This window comes from Pelobates fuscus, chromosome 2 (assembly GCF_036172605.1).
Source record: "Pelobates fuscus isolate aPelFus1 chromosome 2, aPelFus1.pri, whole genome shotgun sequence".
NCBI lineage: Eukaryota > Metazoa > Chordata > Amphibia > Anura > Pelobatidae > Pelobates > Pelobates fuscus.
Window position 1 is genome coordinate 205,164,115 of NC_086318.1, and position 21,871 is coordinate 205,185,985.

General features: G+C 39.5%; 1 protein-coding gene across 2 annotated transcripts in view; it reads left to right on the forward strand.

Annotated features, from left to right (window-relative positions):
- The window catches only part of LTBP1 (latent transforming growth factor beta binding protein 1), a 395,779-nt gene that overhangs the window by 329,389 nt on the left and 44,519 nt on the right, over positions 1-21,871 (forward strand). For both annotated transcript variants that reach the window (XM_063443116.1, XM_063443117.1), the window contains 3 exons: positions 4,578-4,703; positions 9,315-9,440; positions 17,207-17,332. In XM_063443116.1, the coding sequence (XP_063299186.1) occupies positions 4,578-4,703; positions 9,315-9,440; positions 17,207-17,332 (378 nt within the window). The remainder of the gene's footprint in view (positions 1-4,577; positions 4,704-9,314; positions 9,441-17,206; positions 17,333-21,871) is intronic.

Genomic DNA, 21,871 nt, shown 5'->3' on the forward strand with positions numbered 1-21,871 from the left:
TTTACCTTGAATTTTATTAAAATATAGTGAATATTTACATATGCATAAATTCCACGTGCCAAAACATGCTTCCTTCAATTTGTGGTTAGGAGTGCTGTTTGTGGACCAGAAAAAAAGGTGGATAGAATATAGACTTTTTTGGTGGTCAAAAGTTTTACCCAATCATGTGGCCTGTCCAATCAAGAGATAGAAATCCATGAACCAGTTTAGTAGCCCTTTTCTGAACTCTCTCTAAAGTATCAATATCCTTCTGGAGATACGGTCTCCAGTACTGCATACCATACTCCAAGTGAGGTCTCTCTGTACAATGGCATGAGCACTTCCCTCTTTTTACTGCTAATACCTCTCCCTATACAACCAAGCATTCTGCTACAATTTCCTGCTTGTCTATTACATTGTCTGCCTACCTTTAAGTCATCAGAAATAATCACCCCTAAATCCCTTTCCTCAGATGTTGAGGTTAGGACTCAATCACATATTCTGTACTCTGCCTTTGGGTTTTTACGTCCAAGATGCATTATATTGCACGTATACACAGTAAATGTCAGTTGCCACAACTCTGACCATTTTTACCTTACTCATTTGCCATTTGGCTTATCCCTCCTGGAACATCAACCCTGTTACATATCTTAGTATCATCAGCAAAAAGACATACCTTACCATCAAGACCTTCTGCAATATCACTAATAAAAATATTAAAGAGAATGGGTCTAAGTACAGATCCCTGAGGTACCGCACTGGTGACAAGCCCAAGCTTCGAATATACTCCATTGACTACAACTCTCTGTTGCCTGTCACTCAGCCACTGCCTTACCCATTTAACAATATTGGAATCCAAACTTAAAGATTGCAGTTTATTGATACGCCTTTTATATGCGCAACATTGTTAAAAGCCTTACTGAAATCTAGATAAGCAATGTCTACTGCACCACCCTAATCTATTATTTTAGTTACCTAATAAAAAAAAAATCAATAAGATTAGTTTGGCATGATCTCCCTGAAGTAAACCCATGTTGTCTCTGATCTTGAAATTCATGTGTTTTTAGATGTTCAAAAATCTTTCCTTTAACATGGTTTTCATTACTTTCCTCTTTACTGAAGTAAGGCTTACTGGCCTATAGTTGCCCAACTCCTCCCTACCACCTTTCTTTTGAATGGGTACAACATTCGCTAACTTCCAATCTTCTGGGACTACTCCTGTTATCAATGATTGGCTAAATAAATCTGTTAATGTTTTTTCCTAATACACCACTAAGCTCTTTTAATAGCTTTGGGTGTATTCCATCAGGTCCCATTGACTTATTTGTCTGTAAACTCACATGTAACAAATTACTAATTTGTCCTTTTTCCTAACTGAGGCCCCTTTCCTTCATTTTCATCTGTAAATACTGAACAGAAATATTCATTGAGACAGTCAGCTAGACCTTTATCCTCTTCTACATAACTTCCTTCTTTTGTTTTTAATCTAACTAATCCTTGTTTTACTTTCCTTTTCTCATTTATGGATCTAAAAAGGATTTGTCCCCCGTTTTTTTTTTTTGTTTTGTTTTTTTACTGACTGGGCAATTTTCTCTTCTGTGTGTGATTTGGAACCTCTTATTACTTGCTTAGCCTCTTTCTGCCTAATATTATAGATCTGTCTATCTTCCTCACTCTGGGTTTTTTTATAATTACTAAATGCTAACCTTTTGTTGTTTTTTTTACTATTTTGGCCACATCTGCGGAGTACCACAGTGGTTTCTTGAATTTTTTGCTTTTACTGGCAATCCTAATGCAATTTATGATGCAACATCCTGACATACTGGAATGACAGAATTGTAACACAGTTCATGATTTGCAGTGAAAGAGATTGAGGAAGATTTGCACATTTAACTGAACATGTTTTCATTGTTTACTACTCCCAACAGCAGAGATGGCAGCATAAACCCAAGACAGCAGAGTGGATTCGCTGCGCTCTGGGCTGATACTGTTGGCAGTTTGGAGGGGTAATGGGTGGAGTGAGTTAGCTAGCAGCCTGAAATGGTCAGGGGTTACCTGTGCGAATGTGCTTTGCCTTCTATTGAGCAAACTCTGAGCTGCTGGGAAGACAAGAATAGTGTGAATTCCTTCTACTGATGTCTCTTGCCTTCAATATGGAAGCCTTGGACTGGGTGCTGCTAATATGCTGAAATTGTCAGATGATGCTCTTAGCATATCAGTAGCTTGTTATTCACAAAACTGTGTGAGAACGGTATGTCCATCAGCGGAAGGAGAAGGGCTCCAAATTCTCAACTTAGATAAGACAATACAATTAGACAGAACCCAGGACTTCTTGTACTATTACAACTTACAACTGTCTGGAATATGCATTTTAACCAAAAGTGACTGGATTAACCCAAAAGTAGCCAGAACCAGCTAGGGCTGCCGTGGTACTCTAACAAACTCAGAGAAGTGACATACTGTTTGGGACCAGTAATGGATACCCTTACATTGAGCATCATGGTTAAAACCATAATGTTCCTGTGCATGCAAATGGATGCCGTAGTCTAATATAACTACACTCTATACTTTATACTCAATTATTTAACAGGGCAAACTCCGATTTTCTTGTGGAATTCTGAGAGAAACAATCTGCTCGTGTAGTTTTGATATAAACTTTTTTTCATATTTTCTCTAGAAATATACTTTAATTATATTCATAGCTATCTGAAAAATCCAAAAACATACGCCACCTATAAATTATAACATATTTCTAAAGTAAACAAATAAAAGTGCCTATAGCATTAACTCCACAATACACAATGTTTTGCTATAATGCAATAATGCATCAGATGTTGAATCAAAGCAGACAAAAAAAAAACCATAGTATAAACATCTGCTTGTGGGGCATTAAGGACTGACTGTTTTTGATTATCCCATATGTTTTCCACTTGATAGCAACTGAAAGATGAATTGTGTAAAATTATATAAAGCAAACATTTTAGTGAACCACTATGTTATTGTTTTATTTTAAAGCTTTCTGATTGAAGCCTTGTGAAGCAAGTAAACTAATCTGTTAGATGATTGATTAATTGATGTCAATGTGTGGTCTATTACTGTACCATATCCTGTTAATGACTGTTGTCTTAAACTGTCTTGTTAACAAAAGAGGTGCTTTCTAGAAAATATTTGGCATCTGTTAAAATTGTATCATTTGAGTGAGTTCATCAGCACAACAACATGCAAACTGAATATTGGATGCAAGTAAAAAAACAAAAAACATCCGAACAAATAAAAAACAAATGTTTTAGTGTGCCAGTTAAATGGAAAATGGAAAAGGAAATGCATATGAGTATAATGTGGAAATCATGCTGTCTATAGGCCTTTATTTAACATCTATGGATCTATGGATATATCTTTCAATTGATTAAATATTTTGAAAAAAAAAATTCTAAAGACGTATCCACACATATTAAAAAATAAATTGAAGGAGTCAACTATACATACATAACATCTATTAAAAATAATATAGCAATAGATAAAATCATATGTAAATATGTTTCAATGCATTTGAAAAGTTTATCTAAAAATATTAAATCAGTTGAAAAGCTCATCCAAAAAAATATTAAATTTTGGCTTTAGTAGATTACATTTGTAAGCTTCACATGCCAATCATATCTTGTCTCAGTCATATTCAATCTGGATAAGAGACCTGCTTAATTTTGAAATTTGCACTCTAAATCTTATCTTCTTTACTCAATTTGTTTTTATGTGTTTTCCACAAACATATATCATTCTATACTGTTTGTGACATATGCTTGTTATCCATTCTTATGTATTGTGGTGTTCTGATTTTTGTTTTTTATGGTTTGTTATGACTTCTGTCATGTCAACAGTTAGTTATGATTTGCATACTACATAATGCAACAAGATATGTACTATAAGGTTTAGCACAACACACTGGAGTTTCATGCACAAATGAATAGGTATGTAGGAGTAAACCTCCTCCCTGAAAACAAAAAGACAGTTTAATTGCTCCTGTAATATAATGATAATATTTAGATATGGTGAGACATTTCTTCAAGTATAGAGCCTGATTCAGATGCAGTGAACTAGTAATTAAAATTTACTCTGATTCTTTGCTTACTTATCTACCTGTTAAATATGTAATGTTAAGCTTATATATAGAACATAAGAGTTCAGGTCCAATCCTGTTTTTTTCTTTGCCTTTCAATGTATATTTTCCCAGTGCAAATGTATTATTTTTTTGAAAACCAGTCTGTGTACATAGACAGCGTATCTTGCCTGTTTTGATTTGGAACTTCTATTTTTCCATTCCAGAAATATAATTGCATTTGCATGGTAATTTCGACAAGGAATGGCTCATATTTTTGCAGTTTGTGCTGCTGTCTGTATCCAAGTATAACTCTGGGTCATGAACAGTTGGAAAATTGCTAGAAATATTCTGCACGTGAGCACACAGTTTGCAAAAATTCAATTTTTATGTTATTTGTTGTCAGAGATGCAACGGGTCCAATTATCATCTGACAACCTGGAATGTAAGTTGATTTAAAATCATCATGAAATAACTGTTTTCTGTGCCAAAAATTTGATTGCAGACATAGATGAGTGCCAAGAGGAGAATGAAGCTTGCCAAGGAGGAGGAGTCTGCCACAATATGGAGGGGTCTTTTGAATGTTCCTGTCCAGATGGTTTCAAACTTGTAGATGAAAGAAGATGTCAAGGTAAATAGAATTATGCAGACTTTTTATTGAGAACAGAAAACTCTTGAATGGCAAATCAGCAGTAATAGTGAACAGAATGAATTGAGTCAAGGCAGGGAAGATCTTTATGCTATAACCTGTGCAATGAGCACAGGCAGTAAGTTTAAACCGAAAGGTGCATTGAGTATACACACATGTTTGACGATGTGGACCATTTTACTTCCACCATATTGATGCAAGCTGTAGATGTGGTTTGCATTATACTTGTGCACAGTAGGATTGTTTGGTTATGCCAAAAGTATATCCCGAAATTGACATATTGATCAGCTCATCTGATGCTAGTTCATGTGGCCATTCAGCTCGGCTGAACATCATCCATGAATAAATATTGATGGAAACATGAAAAAAAGAAACAAACTAACAAAAACACAGAAACCCAGAAAAAAAAAATGTATTTTAGTGTACTGTAATGTAAAAATTGCTACAATATTGCCTAGTCAGCCATGTTTTTTTTTTGTTTTGTTTTGCAATATTGTTTTAATGAAAATTGGGGAGCGGCTGCAGCAGAGATCTTTTTCATTTAAGTTGGGGACATATTTTTTTTTCTTAATTTAATTTTTTTTTTTTACATATTTTCTGATGAAGAAATGTCTGTGATTGAATTTATACATTTATGGAACCAATAAACCAGGTTTGATTGAAGAACCTGGTGTGACATTAAACTTTCTGTAGGCAATTCCCTTAGACATGTTGCATATAGCATGGTTTACAGAAACCCTTGGCTTCCTTTAATGGATCATGGGTGATTTATTATACTTTAAATCTTATAGCTGGTTCTTGAACAGTAATAAGACAGTGGGATATTCGAAAACTTTCTTGCTTTTGGCTACAGGACATTTTAACCTGCAATGCTCAATTGAATTGCTGTCTGCAAACAAACTGTTATTAAACACACTCCTGAAAAATCATCTAAATTAGATAACACTTCTAAAATCTAAATCAGATCTAAATTAGAAATCACTCTTTCGGCAGTTTGCACCTCTCTCATTTGGGAATATATCCACTAGTTATAGTGTAATGGGTAGTTTTATCCATTTGGGGTATGTTTCACTGTTGAATTTACCCACTGTTTTTTCCTTGTAATAGGGTTTAAGGAAGTGCAGTGCTCATGGATGTGGAATGTAGGCAAAATCTACATTTATACACAGGGCCGGTGCAAAATAATTTGCCGCCCCACCAATATGATCTGCCATATGAGCCAACGGCAGTGCTGCACACAGTGTCTTTTCTCTGAAAAGGCAATGTGTTTACATTAAAAAGCCTGCAGGGACAGGCTATAGACACCAGAACCACTTCATTAAGCTGTAGTGGTTCATGTGACTATAGCCCTTAATGTGAGGTAAATTAGGTAATAATATACTGGATTGCCTACTTACCACCAGATGAGGACAAGAGGATGATGATGGGCTAAAACTACAGTGTGGCTCCACTGGCCTGATGTTTACACAGGCACTCTGGAGGCAGTGCTTATAAAAATCAACTAACAGGAAGCTGCTCCATTTTCTGGAGCACCTTACACAGCTCAAAGTCAGGGCCCCCTAAGGCCTGACCGTGAATATGGCTACAAGGCCCGCCAATAAGCCTTATGCCTACAAGGCCCACGCATGAGTTTGCTCACAGGGAGTGGAGTGTGTGTGTAGGGGATTTGTTATGTATCATTGTAGAGGATGCAATGTGTGTGTGTGTGTTCTTATGGAATGTAGTGTATACGGATATCCGTTTGTGTAAGGTATGCAGTGTGTGTTTGTGTGTTAGGAATGTGTGTGTGATGCATTGTGTGAAGCTGTGTTTGTATCTGTAAGGGATGCAAGGTGTGTTTTTGTGTATGTAATGTAATGCACTGTGTGTAAGAGATGCATTACCAGAAGCAGTGTGTGTGTGTGTGTGTGTAAGGGATGCATTGTGTGATTCTGTGTATATGTGCAAAGGCTGCATTGTGTGTGTGTTTGTAAGGTATGCATTGTGTGTGTAAGGGATGCATTTTGTGTGTGTGTAATGGATGCGTTGTGTGTGTAAGGGAATCATGGTGTGTTTCTGTGTGAGTGTAGGATGCATTGTATGTTTCGGTGCGTCTGTGTGTGAGTAGGGATGCATTGTATGTTTTTGTGCATGTGTGTGCATGTAAGGATGCATTATGTGTTTCTGTGTATGTGTAAGGGTGCATTGTGTATATGTGTAGTGTATAGGAGAGGGCTTGTGGGGTAGGATAGGGTCTGAGAGGGGAGCAGCTCTTTATTTTTATTATATTTATTTTGTTAATATACTTTTTTTTGTATATTTTTTTCTTTAAGTTTTGTGTATCTCTTGCAAGCCCATTGTGTGTCTCTTATCCCTCCCCTTTTTGTATGTCTCCTACATCCTCCTAACCCCTTTGCGTGTCTTACTCCCCCAAGCCCCGTGTGTCTTTTTTCCTCCCAGGCCCCTCTGTGTGTCTCCCTTACAAGCGACTCTCCTGTGCCCCTCTATGTATCTGTTTCTCCTACCAGCCCTTCTCTACTTCTCTTTCACCCCTTCCTCAGCCTCTCTGTGTGTCTTACACTCCCCCGTCCCTGTATGATCTCTTTCACTTCCCCCGTCCCTTAGTGGTCTCAACTCCACTTTTTCCCTTGTCCCTTAGAGGTCTCCCATCCTGTCCCTTAGAACTCTCCCCTACCCTCCTGTCCCTTAGAACTCTCCCCTACCCTCCTGTCCCTTAGTGTTCTCCCCTTCCCTCCTGCCCTTTAGTGTTGTCCCTTTCCCTCCTGTCCCTTAGTTCTCTCCTGTCACCTAATGATCTCCCCTCCCCACCTGTCCCTTAGTGATCTCCCCTGTCCCTTTGCAATCTCCCCTGTCCCTTAGTGCTCGCCCCTGCCCCCCTGTCCCTTGGTGATCTCCCCCCCCCCTCCTGTCCCTTAGTGCTCTCCCTTGCCCCCTGTCCTTTAGTGCTCTCCACTGCCCCTCTATGTCTTAATGCTCCCTCCCCTCCCCCTTGACCTTTAATGCACGCCTTGACTGTTAGTGCTGTCCGCTACCACCACCTCCGTTCCCATAGTTCTCTCCCCCTGTCCCTTTGAGATATCCCCCATCTTTCCCTTAGTGGTCTCACCCCCCACCTATATTTCCCTTAGTGGTCTCTCCCGCCCCCCTATTTTTCCTTAGTGGTCTCTCCTCCCCCCATCTTTTCATTAGTGGTCTCTCCTCCCCCCCCATCTTCCCCTTAGTGGTCTCTCCCCCACCCCCTCCATCTTTAGAAGTCTCTCCTCCCCCCCCACCTGTACCTTAGTGTTCTTCCCCCCACCCCCTCCATCTTTCCCTTAGTGGTTTCTTCCCCCCCCCCCCCCATCTGTCCCTTATGGTCTTCCCCCCCATCTTTCCATTAGTAGTCTCTCCCCCCCATTTTTCCTTAGTGGTCTCTCCTCCGCCCATCTTTTCATTAGTGGTCTCTCCTCCTCCCCCCCCCCCCCCCCAGTGTCCTTTAGTGATGTCTCCCCTCCCTTCCCTGTTGTACCTCTTTGTAGCGTGGCTGGGCAGTGCGGACCGCGGTACAGTAGCTTCTGTTTCCTATACAGGAATCAAACGCTTCTGTACCGTGGTCCGCGTCGCCCAGCCATGCTACACTGAGTGACTGCGCTTCCCTCCTGCCGGGTTACTTGAATCTTGCGCCCTCCGGGCCGGTGCGCCCTAGGCAACTGCCTAAGTCGCCTATAGGACGCGCCGGCCCTGTTTACACATCTACACATGACTCCTCAGATATATGGCTCTCTGGCTTGGAACATGGGAAATATCTAAAATGATCAATCACATTCCAAATAGCTGATCATCCTTGCACCGTGCAAAGGTGCAAACAGTGCTTAACAGAGGGAGATACAAAGGATCACTTACTTTGAAAATATTTCATGCCCTAGTGTATTATAACCTTCCCCCTCGCTCGTACTTTGCTTGGGTGGCATTAAAAATCTTGACTCCGGGGTGCAGTCTCTGATAGGCTGGTGGGTGTAGGACAAGGAGCTCCTGCCTGTGGCCTGGAAGCAATGCACTGTTTAATACAATCTTTTAGATGTAGCAGGTAATGAGAAGTAAATCATGTGCTATAGTTTTTCAGAGTCCATTGTTAGCTATTCATAAAATAAAATTCTAGCATTTAAAGCACATAAATGGGCATCCAAAAGGTGACATCACTTGTCACATATGGACTTCAATCATAGACCATGTAAAGTGTAGAAAAGTCAGAAATACAGATATCTGTGGCATTGTCTCGATGTAGATTTTGTTGAATTGTCCACTACCATGAGCACTACGCTTACTCCATCCTCCAAGCCAAAAAACAATGTGCACTATGCATTCACTGAGAATGTCAAAGTTATATAGATATGTACGCATAAAAAGGTTATATAGCCAGTAATTCAGCAGTCACCACCAACTAGTAAAATAATAGTTAACAATTAGATACATAATGTGTCACTTTCCGCACATGTTGTTTTTAGGTGTACTACTTTAAAGAATATATTTCCAAGGTGATACAGTTTATTTTGTATATTGAACAGATCTGACAAACTAGAACATTTGTTGAATAATACATGAATTGTCTTCCAGATATTAACGAGTGTGAACAGACAGCGTTGTGCTCTCCCAATGGAGAATGCCTTAACACACCTGGCTCTTTCCACTGCGTCTGTGAACAAGGTTTTGCCTCTTCAATCAATCAGAGTTCATGTGAAGGTAAAATAACTTTATCATATATTACTTCATGATGTCTTGGTCTATACAAAGACTGTATCTATCAAAATATACTATTCTTTTTAATCTATATAGTGAATACACATTATTTCATCTAAAGTGGGAAAGACTAATCTAAACAATAGAAGATCTTGAATGGTATATTAATCATTAGTATGTATTTTAAACTATTCATTTTTATGTCTTTGGCCACTTTTCTTTCTTTTTTTCTTTCAGAGTAGTAGACATAAGGTGTTTATTCACTAAAGTGAGATCTGTGATGAATACTGCAAATTCTAGACCAAAATAGCAAACCTATAAAGATTGCAAAATTGGGAAAGGTTGCCAGTTTAACTAATTTGGTCTAAAATATGCAATCCCCTTGTCAATTTCCCATGAGAAGGTCGTATGGCCCTTATTTCTACCAGGGCACATGCAAAGGAGAGCAGCCCTCAACATCTCACAACAAACCCTGAACACACACTCACTTTGAAAAGGGAAATATAAACACATGAGGTTACCAATCCAGCCCCTTATGTCCTAAAATGGAGGTACAGTTATGTTGTACATCTAAAAAAGTAACACATGGTAACTTTGTTCCAAGGTTTGTGCCTTTCCTTTAAAAAAATAAATTTTTGGCCAGCCATAAAGTTTTCCGGCATCTTTTGTTTGGATCTTCATGTCAGTATTACTTAACAGGACAGAAAGGTGAGAAGTGCTTATAAGTGACAGCGATGTTCCTGATGACTGTAGTACGTGATGTTGCACAGTAGAAATCAAGCCTGTGTTAAAAAACACTCGAGCAGAATTGCCTTTCACTTTTTTCCTGTAAAACATTAAAGGAGATTAATTATATTCCAGCAGTTTTTGCAAGAGCATTTAACTTAGTTGACCATAGACCTGCTTTTAAATATTTATCTACTTTGGCTGGTATTTCAAGAAGTGATGTGAAGTGGTTTTAGCTTTGGATTCACTAGAGATTTGTTAGCAGATATGTGTAACGTAGACTTCACATTGATCTTTTTACCATCTGGTAGATGCATTTCTACTTTTAAAAGGTCTTTACCCGAGACCTGCTATCTGGATTGAGAGATTGCTAATAGTCTTACAGGATCTGGTTTAAGACCTTAAATCCATCTGTGGCTAATAACATTAATAATAAGGTAATGCACAGATGCACTTTAAAAACAGTGCCCCTCGAGGGGGAGAAAAAGTAGAGGTTACTCACTGGTGAAAGTGTAACATTTTAAAATTCTGATTATTTGTTATAAACAGCTATTAATCCAAGGGGTAACCTAGCAACTCAATATTGTCCCCCACAATTATAGATTATTTTGCAGGTCACTCAATAAAATATATGTAATTATATTATATCATTCTGTAATAGTTTAAGTTGTTTTGTAGGTTTTTAAAACTTTATAGCAGTTTCAGAAAGATATTTATAAGTGAGTATTCAACCAGGACTCTGAATTGTGCTGCATAATTTTACATATGCTCAAAGGTTTTTGTTATTTCATTTTTTAGCTTTACTCCAAAAAATGGCAACTTTCATCACATTTTTCTCAATAACAGTTTGCGTACTGTTCAGTAAATGATTATAGTCTTTAATCCAGCCATCACACCCACTTGTTTCCGCCCAAGGTTCACAGTGGGCCATAGCAGCAGGGGCGCCGGCAGCCGACACAGCTCACATACGCAGGGGTCAGGAGTACATCAGGAGTACTGCACTGAGAGTTGTGGGCCTTGCAAAATCAGCCATGGGTGCGGAGCCAAATCAACTGTGGGGGCAGAGCTAAATGCGGCCTCCGCCCGCTGAAGCTACTGCTGTACACAGAGGGGAAGCAGGAAGGAGTCACCGGGCACTTCAGTGACTCCACTCCTCCTCCAGTAAGTAAGAGTGTGTGCTCTGTGTGTGTGTAACTGTGATTGTGTGTGTGTGTGTGTGTGTGTGTCACTGTGTGTGTGACTGTCTTCCTGTAACTGTATGTGTAACTGTGTGTGAGTTTCTGCCTGAGACTGTCTGTGACTATGTGTGTGACTGTCTGCCTGTGACTGTGTGTGTGACTGTCTGCCTGTGACTGTGTGTGAATGCCTGTGACTGTGTGTGTAACAGTCTGCCTGTAACTGTGTGTGTGAATGTCTGGCTGTGACTGTGTCTGTGACTGTCTGCGACTGTGTGTGTGACTGTCTGCCTATGACTGTGTGTGACTGCCTGCCTATGACTGCTTTTTTGACTGCCTGCCTGTGCCTGCAAGTGTGATTGTTTGCCTTTGCCAATGTGTGACTGTCTGCTTGTGACTGTGTGTGTGACTGTGTATGACTGTCTGCATGTCACTGAGTGTGTGTGACTGTCTAACTGTGACTGTGTGATGCTGCCTGTAACTATGTTACAGTCTGCCTGTGATTGTGCCCTTATGTGAGATAGCAAATAGAGGAGCAAGGATAGCACATAGGGGAGTTATCAAATAAACAAAGATCGAAGTTAAAGGGCTCTCCAGTGCCAGAAAAAAAAATCAATTTTCCTGGCACTGCAGGTCCCCTTTCCCTCCCACCTCCCATCCCCGGTTGCTAAAGGGGTGAAAACCCCTTCAGTGACTTACCAGAGGGAGACTGATCACGCCCGCCGGCGGGGGAGACCTAATGCGCATGCGCGGCAATGCCGCGCATGCGCATTAGACCTCTCAATAGGAAAGCATTGAAAATGCTTTTCAATGCTTTCCTATGGGGATTTTAGCGACATGCTATAGACCAGGAAGTGTCTAGTAGACAGCCACTAGAGGAGGAGTTAACCCTGCAAGGTAATTATTGCAGTTTATGAAAACTGAAATAATTACAGTTGCAGGGTTAAGGGTAGTGGGAGTTGGCACCCAGACCACTCCAATGGGCAGAAGTGGTCTGGGTGCCTGGAGTGTCCCTTTAAGAGGTGTCAGCCAGCCCACAACAAGAAATCTGGGTGGCTAATGTGAATTCTATGCAAATTTGTTGTCAGACAGTCAATGACAGCACATTACCCCATCCCCTAGTGAAACATTTTAGTGCCCCCCAAACAGTTTTGACTGTTGTATCTTATGTGCCCCCCTTTATATATTGTTCCTAGAGTTGCCAGTGTGTTTGCGTGTGTGTCAGTACGTGTCTGTGTTTCTATATATCTGTATGAGTGTAAATGTATCTGCATGTGTGTCAGTGTGTATATGTGCTTATCAGAATCTCGCACAAATACACCCGTGCATTTCAACACCAACACTACATACAAACCCCACCATTATATATAACCACACCACTGCATTCAAAAACCACAAATGAAATGCCAACACTACATACAAACACACTACATTCACTGAAACATACTCCATACAAAAACATGCTAACATTCAAACACACAAACACTGCTCAGTGCTACATACAAAAAAAAAATTGTGGTTGTTTTTTACATTTTAAAGTAGAGGGGGGTGGTGGGGGGATTTTGCAAAAAATAGGACCTGCCCCAGGTGCCAAATGCTCTAGGTACGCCCCTGGGTAGTGTGCTAATAAGTGTTGCAGTGGAAGCGGTTATAAGCAAACATTAGGTTTCATGAAGCCAGATCATGTGTATCCCTACCATAATTGGTACAGAAATGTAATGTGTACAAAAATAGGAGGTTATTGCTACTATACTATGTGGCTTTAGGATTACTGGTATTTTAGTCACATCATAACACACCCAATTTACACACTTTGTAGTCATGGAGACACAGATGTTATAACTCCGTAAATTAATACACTGCCCTCCCCCAATTTAACACACTGCACCCCCTCCCACCACTCTAATACACTGCCCCACTCCCTCCCCCAATTTAATACACTGGCCCTCTCCCTCCCCCAAATTAATACACTGCCCCCTCCCTCAAATTAATACACTGCACCCCCGCTCAAATTAATACACAGGCCCCCTCCCTCCCTCAAATTAATACATTGTTGTCGTCCCCCAATTTAATGCACTGGCCCTGTTCCTCCCCTAAATTAATACTCCCCCCCCCTTCAAGTTAATACACTGCCCCCCCCCACTCAAATTAATACACTGCCCTCTCCTTCCCCCAATTGAATACTCTGACCCTAACCCTGCCCTAATTAACACTGTCCACTCCATCCCTCAAATTAATACACTGCCCTCCTCCCCAATTTAATACACTGGCCCCCTCCCTCTCCCAAATGAATACACTGCCTACTCCCTCCTCCAATTTAATACACTGGCCCCCTCCCTCTCCAAATGAATACACCATCCCTTCCCTCCCTCCCTCCCTCAAATTAATACACTGCCTCCCCCTCCCTAATTTAATACACTGCCACCTCCCTCCCCAAAATTAAAACACTGCCCCCCTCACCTATTTAACACACTACACAGGAAGGTCCCACAAGCCCCTCCTCCCGTAACCTTAACATGAGCCGCCTTTCCTCTAGTTCCAGCTCTGCTCAAGCAGACTAGACTCTCCTCTGGCAGGAAGGAAGGGGGAGTGGCTAGCCTGCTCTGCAGACAGACAGACGCTCTGCCCTCTTGTGGCCGTGGAAGGTAAGACAAGAATTAGTCAGGAAATATCTTTCCTGTCTTGCAGCTGGTCGCAGCGACAGCACAAAGCAGCGTCAGGGCAGACGGGCCACAATCATATTGAGTACACTGAGCATGCCGCAAGTTTGACATACTCAGTGTGCTTTATGTCTAACTTCACACGACACAAAACGTACTACACCAAAGTATTCTTACTGTTATAGTATACTGAGTGCCAGTTATTTTATTCAGTTTGCCCTCAGAGTAAATAGCCAAATCAATCCAGAGCCATATGTTTTTTTGTCTGAGCTAAACCTGGCAGTGTAAGGCTTAGCTCATTGGCTGAGATTAATCGGCTGTGAATGCGCTAGACCTGCACTGGTCTTAGCTAAGGAGAGCTAAAAATAAGCTACCGGTTCTCCAAGCTGATGAGAAGGAGTGGGGAGTGGCTATCCCCTGGTAAGAAGTTAAACTGTTCTACAAGGTTTTGTTACTTACATTGAGAGAGGGAGTGCCAGGGTGCTCATGGTACCATCGCCACTGTAGCACACTGCAGTATACCTTTAACAAAATATTGTTACTGTGTTATATGCTGCAGTAATATCAGTTTTGTTTTGTGTGCTTAACATAGCATGCTTGCTTTGTTTGCAACTTTACTTATAATGCATTACTTATGTAAAATAACAATAAAAACACACACACACATAAAATGCCATAACTAAACTCGACAAGTGTGTAATTCTAATGGGAGGAAGCAGTTTTACTTCTTGTAACCTTCAACCGAGAAAGTGATTTTAAAAGCTTGGAAATGCCTATATATAGATGAATTCCACAAAACAGAGGTCTAAGACCGTTTTAAATATGTACTTTAAATGTATGGAATTTCCCGGTTACTTATGTCAGTCCCACAAGAAGACATGCATTTTACTAGACAATGAAAACTGTAAAAAAAATGTTTAAAAATTGACTAACTGAAAATCAAAGCAGTGATCTAACTTGTTCCGTAGTGCTTTAATTTAATCATAATACACCTGAAACTTAAAGGGGACATTATAGTCACAAAAACAAGTTTAGTTTAATGAAGCAGTTTTTGTGTATAGATCATGATGAAGTTTCACTGCTCAATTATCTGCCATTTTGTAGTCAAATCACTTTTGTATCTATTTATGCAGCCCTAGCCACACCTTCCCTTGCTGTAACAAACAGCGTGCATGAAAACAAAATGGTTTCATTTTCAATAAGATCTTACATACTGTAAAGGTTTTAATCTCCTGATCTGTAAATGCAACTTTTATTACATACATGAGGCTCCTGCATGATCTAGCAAGCTATTAAGAGATCAGGAGATAAGAATTTCTAAAGTAAACCAAATTTGCAATGAAGGAAGTTTAAACATTAGATGACTCTTTACAAGAAGGCTGTCAATGTCACATGCAGGGAAGGGCTATATAAATTATAAGTTAAAAGGTTTAACTCCTAAATAGCAGAGAATGCAGCAGTGAGATGGCAGTAGCATGACCTGTGCACCAAAACTGCTTTACTAAGCTAAATTTATTTTGGTGACTATGGTGTCCATTTAAATTCCTGTCAATGATTACAAAGTACACAGATAAGGGTGTTGGAGGATTGTTAAAAGTGAAGCTATACAGGCTGAGTTGTGAGAACAAAGGGGCTTGAGCATTAGAACAAAAAATGTATCTTCAGAAAGAATACGGTAAAGTTTTACCTGATTAAATACTTAAAAACAGGACAGGATTTGCAATAAATAATAAAATAAACTGCACATGGCTGTATTTTGAGAGCTAATTCTATTTTGTTAACTTATTTTGCAAAAACAATACAGCTTCATGCTTAACCCCCTGGGGGTAATACCAAGCGTGACTTGGGGTTAAATTTCAGTACCAAAAGCAGTAATCCTGAGCTACGCTCGGGATTATACTGTAGTATCCCTTACCTTGTCCCTACGAGCCCCTGGTGTAAATACACACAATACATTGTAAAAACAATGTACCGCTTTAACATAACAAAATCCTGACATAATCAGACCGCCAGGGAGGTTAAAGGACAATTGCTTCCCTGGAAAAAAAAGTAATTTCATTTAAATATGCTTTTAATGACTGTAAACCTTTTATATAACTTTTTAAATATTACAACACATTTCAATACTTAGGAATATTGTACTTTACACCATAACGTCCCATTTATAAATCCATTGGTATAAGTAATGATTGTACACACCTTGTTTGGTGGCTGTCACCCTTGCTGCCCTGTTGTGTATTTGTACACCACCTCATCTAGACTGTAAGCTCGTTTGAGCAGGGTCCTCATCTACCTATTGTTCCTGTGTCACTGTGTAAATTGTCTCATTTATTGTAATTTTTTTTTTTTTTATTCTTTATTTTTGCTGTGCATGTGGTTACAAGGAATCAACAGACGCCACAACAGCATATTTCAAGATATATTATCAAACAGTGGCATGAGAGTTCGCACATTTTTATATTTTGGCAAGCTTGGCTAAACAGCTATATTGTTAGCGTAAGGTTAAATAAAATAAGATAATTGCTGCTTAACTTGTATACATCGGCATTTGTGCTAGGCATAATTATGAGAAACAAAACAGAGAGCTTATTTTTGCCGTTAGAACAGGAGCTAACGTCCTATAGATGCTTAATAACATAACACAGATGTATATGGAATCGTTCAACGTAAGCTAAGTTAATATAAGATAACAACTGGGCTACACATTTGCATCGAGACAAGCATAGGGAGTCCCCAGGCCATTTAAACTACTGCCTTAGGTGGAGTCGCAAAGCCATCATAGTGAGCTCTGAAAATAGGCTTTGCGTTTAGAGAGCCTGCGCGGAATTGTTTAGCCGATGCCTATTAATGGTAGGCTATTATCGTTTGGGGACAGAAGTCTAGTGGCCCACTTAGCTTCTCCCCCGCAGCCAGGAATTAGAGCGCTTTCTCGCCGGGCCGCACGTATGATCCAGATCTGAGGACAGTTTCCCAACTTGATCATTTATTGTAAATTTGCCACCCTTTCATAATATTGTAAAGCGCTGCGGAATTAGTTGGGGCTATATAAATACCAATAATAATAATAATAATACACAGCCTACAGCACCGCATAGTATAATTGCTTATGTATGCAAGTACTTACCTTGTTTACTAATTTGTGATGTCATTCAGTCGATTTGTCTTATTACATTTGTGATATGTCTGTTTCATGTAATCTTATTTACAGATGTTGATGAGTGTATTAACTCCATTCAGTGTGGAAGTCAAGGATTTTGTGAAAATACAGATGGCTCCTATCGTTGCCTCTGTTACCAGGGGTATCAGGACTCTTTGGATGGGCAAGGGTGTGTGGGTGAGTGACACTTTCTATAACACAGTTCTGGCAAACAAACAAAAAAAACTACAAATAAATAAAGCATATATAATTACATGTATAATATTAACTGTCTTTCAATAAGTTAGAGCAATGATGGCTAATCTTGATAAATAATTTCCTGTAATTTTAGTCTGGCAAACAAACAAAAAAACCTACAAATAAATAAAGCATATATAATTACATGTATAATATTAACTGTCTTTCAATAAATTAGAGCAATGATGGCTAATAATTTCCTGTAATTTTAGTCTGCATGAAAAAATGCAGATATTAAGTATACAAGAATATACAATTCCAATTTTATTCACCACTCTACACAGGGTTGCACAAATGAATAAATTAAAACTTGTTTCCACTTATTATGTCATAGGGTCATTATGTGCCTCCTCTAAAGAGTTAATAAATACATTACAAATTTGCAATAAAATCCTTATAATCAATGTGACTCTTTACAAAGAGAACCTAAGCGATTCTCTTCATATTTAAGAAACAATTCTCAATATTATGCACATTTAGAAACTGTAAGTTAAAGCAGTTCTGTCACACATAAACATTTTCTTCATCTGCCTTTACCTATAATTTTGCCAATCTTCATGGTACCATTTAACATAATGTCACTGCCTTCCCCTGCCCGAGTATGTGGTGGGGCCTTAATCCTGCTCATGGATAGCATTGGGCCTGAATCCTGCTCATGGAAAGCCTTGGGCACCACCGAAATGTTTGTTTATGTTCATATCGGAAGTTCATTTGGATCTTGAAGCCATTTAGTTAAAAACTCTCTAAATTGGCACCCTTGTGGGGTTGCCATATTTAAGGGTATCAAATTAGGGAGCTGTTTAGAAGATAGCCGTCTGCAAAATTAGTTAGTTTAAAACAGATCCAACCCTGGTGGACTCACTCTTCTGTACTATAAAAAGTTTCAAACTCTACTGCTTCTCTTGTCACAACAATTTGAGCTCCATTGTGGTAGGCCACAATCCGGACTCTCCGTCACCATTCTACCTAAGAAGGGGAAGGGCCCTGAGTTATACGCCAACTATAGACCTATTTCTTTGTTGAATGTAGATGTTAAAGGAACACTATAGGGTCAGGCACACAAACATGTATTCCTGACGCTATGGTGCAAAACCCACCATTTAGGTGGCTTGCCCCCTTAGCTCCCTTAAAGTTAATAAAACTCACCTTATTTCCAGGACTGTGCTGGTCTGCCAGTGCTGGCCCCGCCCCATTCCTGACATCATCAGAATTGCCATCAATGCTTTGGTTTGGCTAAAATTGGCAAGGGGGTGGGCCAAACAACATTTTGGCCAATCGGCACCTCCTCATAGAGATGCATTGAATCAATGCATCTCTATGAGGAAAATTCAGCGTCCAGATGCAGAGAGTGAAGATGCTGAACAGCACTGCTGCTTACTATGCAGCACTGAGCCAGGAAGCACCTCCAGTTGCCATCTGAGGAGTGGCCCCTTGAAAGTGTCCCTAGGGGCAAGGTAAACTGCCTTTTCTCTGAAAGAGCAGTGTTTGCATGAAAATGCCTGCATATAATGATTATACTCACAAGAACAACTACATTAGGCGGTAGTTGTTCTGGTGACTATAGTGTACCTTTAAACTTCTTGCTAAGGCCCTAGCCACTTGAATGTAATCACATATTCAGAGCCTAGTTCATCCGGATCAAAGCAACTTTATCCCGGGGAGGGAGGCGAGGGATAACACCTTACAAGTCTTTAATGTTCTTCATTTAGCATGGCCAATTTTTGTATTCTCTTCCTGTCCACAGACATCTAGAATATCTTTGATTGGGTTGACTGGCCCTAGGTTTCAGGCAGAAGCTAAGGCAGTGGAAAGCCCCAGTGTGGCTCTGACACTTGAATCTTTTCTCAATGCTTCCAACTGTTCTCTCTTGGGTCCACTCTTATCTTCTGTGTCATTTGCTGGTAACTCCTCCTATTCAATGCTTCTGTGAGGGGGTACCTCAAGGCTCAGTCTTCTCTTATCATCGTACGCTAGTGATAAGTTTTTTATTGAACAACCATGCATCACCCTACCAAATTTATTGGCTGCGTTTCAAACATACATCTTGCTCTCTAGCCTCAAGCTGAATGCAGCAAAGTGCTGAATATAACAGTCCTACAGGGGTTGAATGAAGGTCTGACAAAAGTTTTTTCCTTTAAATGATGCAAAGACAAAATTAAATACCTGAGGGTTTAGGGGACAATGAATTTCTCCAAGCTTTATCAAAGAAACCATATGCTGCTTTTGCACAAATTAGATTAACCCCTTAAGGACCAAACTTTGGGAATAAAAGGGAATCATGACATGTCACACATGTGTCCTTAAGGGGTTAAAAGTGGTCTTGACAACACCAGACTGGCATAACTGGAATACTTGGTGACACCCCAAACAACCACCCTAACTGAGTTTGCTTTGTGCAGATAGCACACTACAACAAGTCCAAAAAAAGGCAAAAAATGGATAGGTAGCTAACTACGGATGAGGACCTGTGTGTGGAGATGAGACTCTGCAGTGAAGGCTGTAGAGTCTATATAGTTATATAGTATTCTCATTACATTACAACAACCACAGCAAGGGGTCTTTTGAAAGCACTGGGAGGAGATGCTGGGGACAGTGTTCTCGGGTACAAAGTGGTCTAAAATTCTTATCTAAACTCATCAAAGCATGATGGGTACTAAATATCAGGAGACCTACACAGAGATGCTACACAGAGTCTTTTCTGACAGCTCATCTTTGTGCTGGAGATGTGGTCCTGCCCGAAAATAGAATCTTACTGGAAGGACTTACAAACAAATGAGATTTCAGGGAACTCACCTTCGTTCCGGGAGTGTCCACCATCACGGGACCATGCTACCTCTCTCTAGATGCAAAAAAATCTATACTTTTATTTTTATTGAAAGCCACAAAATTATGAATTCCTTTATACTGGAAGTCAATGTAAACACACACATGCAAAGCATAGGAAGAAGGCAGCGTGCCGCACCAGTGATACATCCTACTTCCACTACGTATACACCATCCCCCACTCAACTTTCTCACCTCTTTCTCCTTTCCTCTTCTCCCACAACTTCCCCAACGTCCCACTCCCACCAACCTCTCCTTTATGAAAGAGACTGAAAGAGAGGAAGATGAAGAGTTCTTTTGTTTCTTTGCTCCTCCTTTACAGCAAGTTTTTCATAATGATGTAGTATCCTTTACAGGGACTATTCTGCAAATGGTCCCAAATTAAACATAAGGTTTGGGGGAAATTAGCTAGGATGAAACTCAAACTATTAATGCGAGACATATTGTATGTTTTTTTTATTTTTTTATTTCAGTGTTTTTTTTAACTATGTAGTGACAAAATCTTTTTCAAATAAAGATTAAAGGTTAAAAAAACAAAAAGGACCACTTGTCATCCAAACTTTGCTTGTCATCCCCCAGTTTAACATCTGCTACATATATTACATTTTTAAATATGTTTTTTAAGAAACATAGATTTAATTTTGCTTTAAACTTTTCAGTGAAGCATAAACGGAGCTCCCTTAAATCTTTTATATATGTTTTTCCATGTGTGAAAGAAATTCATTGTGCCATTATAACCAAACTGAACAAATAATGTATTTCTGTGCATAAATATAATCTTTATCACAACAGGGGACCAGAACCGTAGTGTGTTTCAAGTAGAGGCAAGGAAAGCTTACCTCATTTAACTTGATGAATGTCTATTGAGATAGTAAGCTGCATAAAGACGTTTATAGAGATTTAAGCTGAATAAAGACATTTATAGAGATTTTAATCTATAATAAATGGTTGTTTTGTAATATGTGATTTGTAGTTACCTGGAAACCATGCTCTGCCTTAGATGCACAGGAAAGGAAAAAGTGTGGAGGAAGAGAGAGCTAATGTGTCATTTTCCGAAATATGCTTTATGGTTTGTTTGTTTTTAAATCTCTGCAAAGTCTGTCAAAGTACACATAATCACACTTTTGACAGACGGCTTCTAAGAAGTTGCCTTACTGCTATGGCCAGGGGCATTGCTTGGATCCAATATTTAGGGCTTGAGTCAAAAACAAAACTTGATGCATGCCAAAATGCAACCATTTGGAACTTATGCAGAGAGATACACATGAATATAAACAGTCACAGTAATGATGAGACACACATGCAGACATTGTGACTCAATGACAAACTCGTGCACTCAGACATTAATGCAAAATACTCATAAAGACACACACAAAAAATGCATACTTACAAACATGCATCCTGCATGCTCCTGGTTGCCCATTAAGTGGATTTTTTTCTGAAATTGTGTAAAGGTACTTGTCATCTGTATATGATGTAGAAAATACCCAATATGGGTTAACAGAAGTCATTGTGTAGAAGGTTGTGTAGAGTTCTAAATTTTTTTTGTCCAGGAAGACAAGATTTATCATCGTTTATTGTCCCAGGGGTGTTATCATTAAATGTCATGGTTCGTTGGGGAAGAAATATGAAATCTTAGTTCGATCAATCATCATG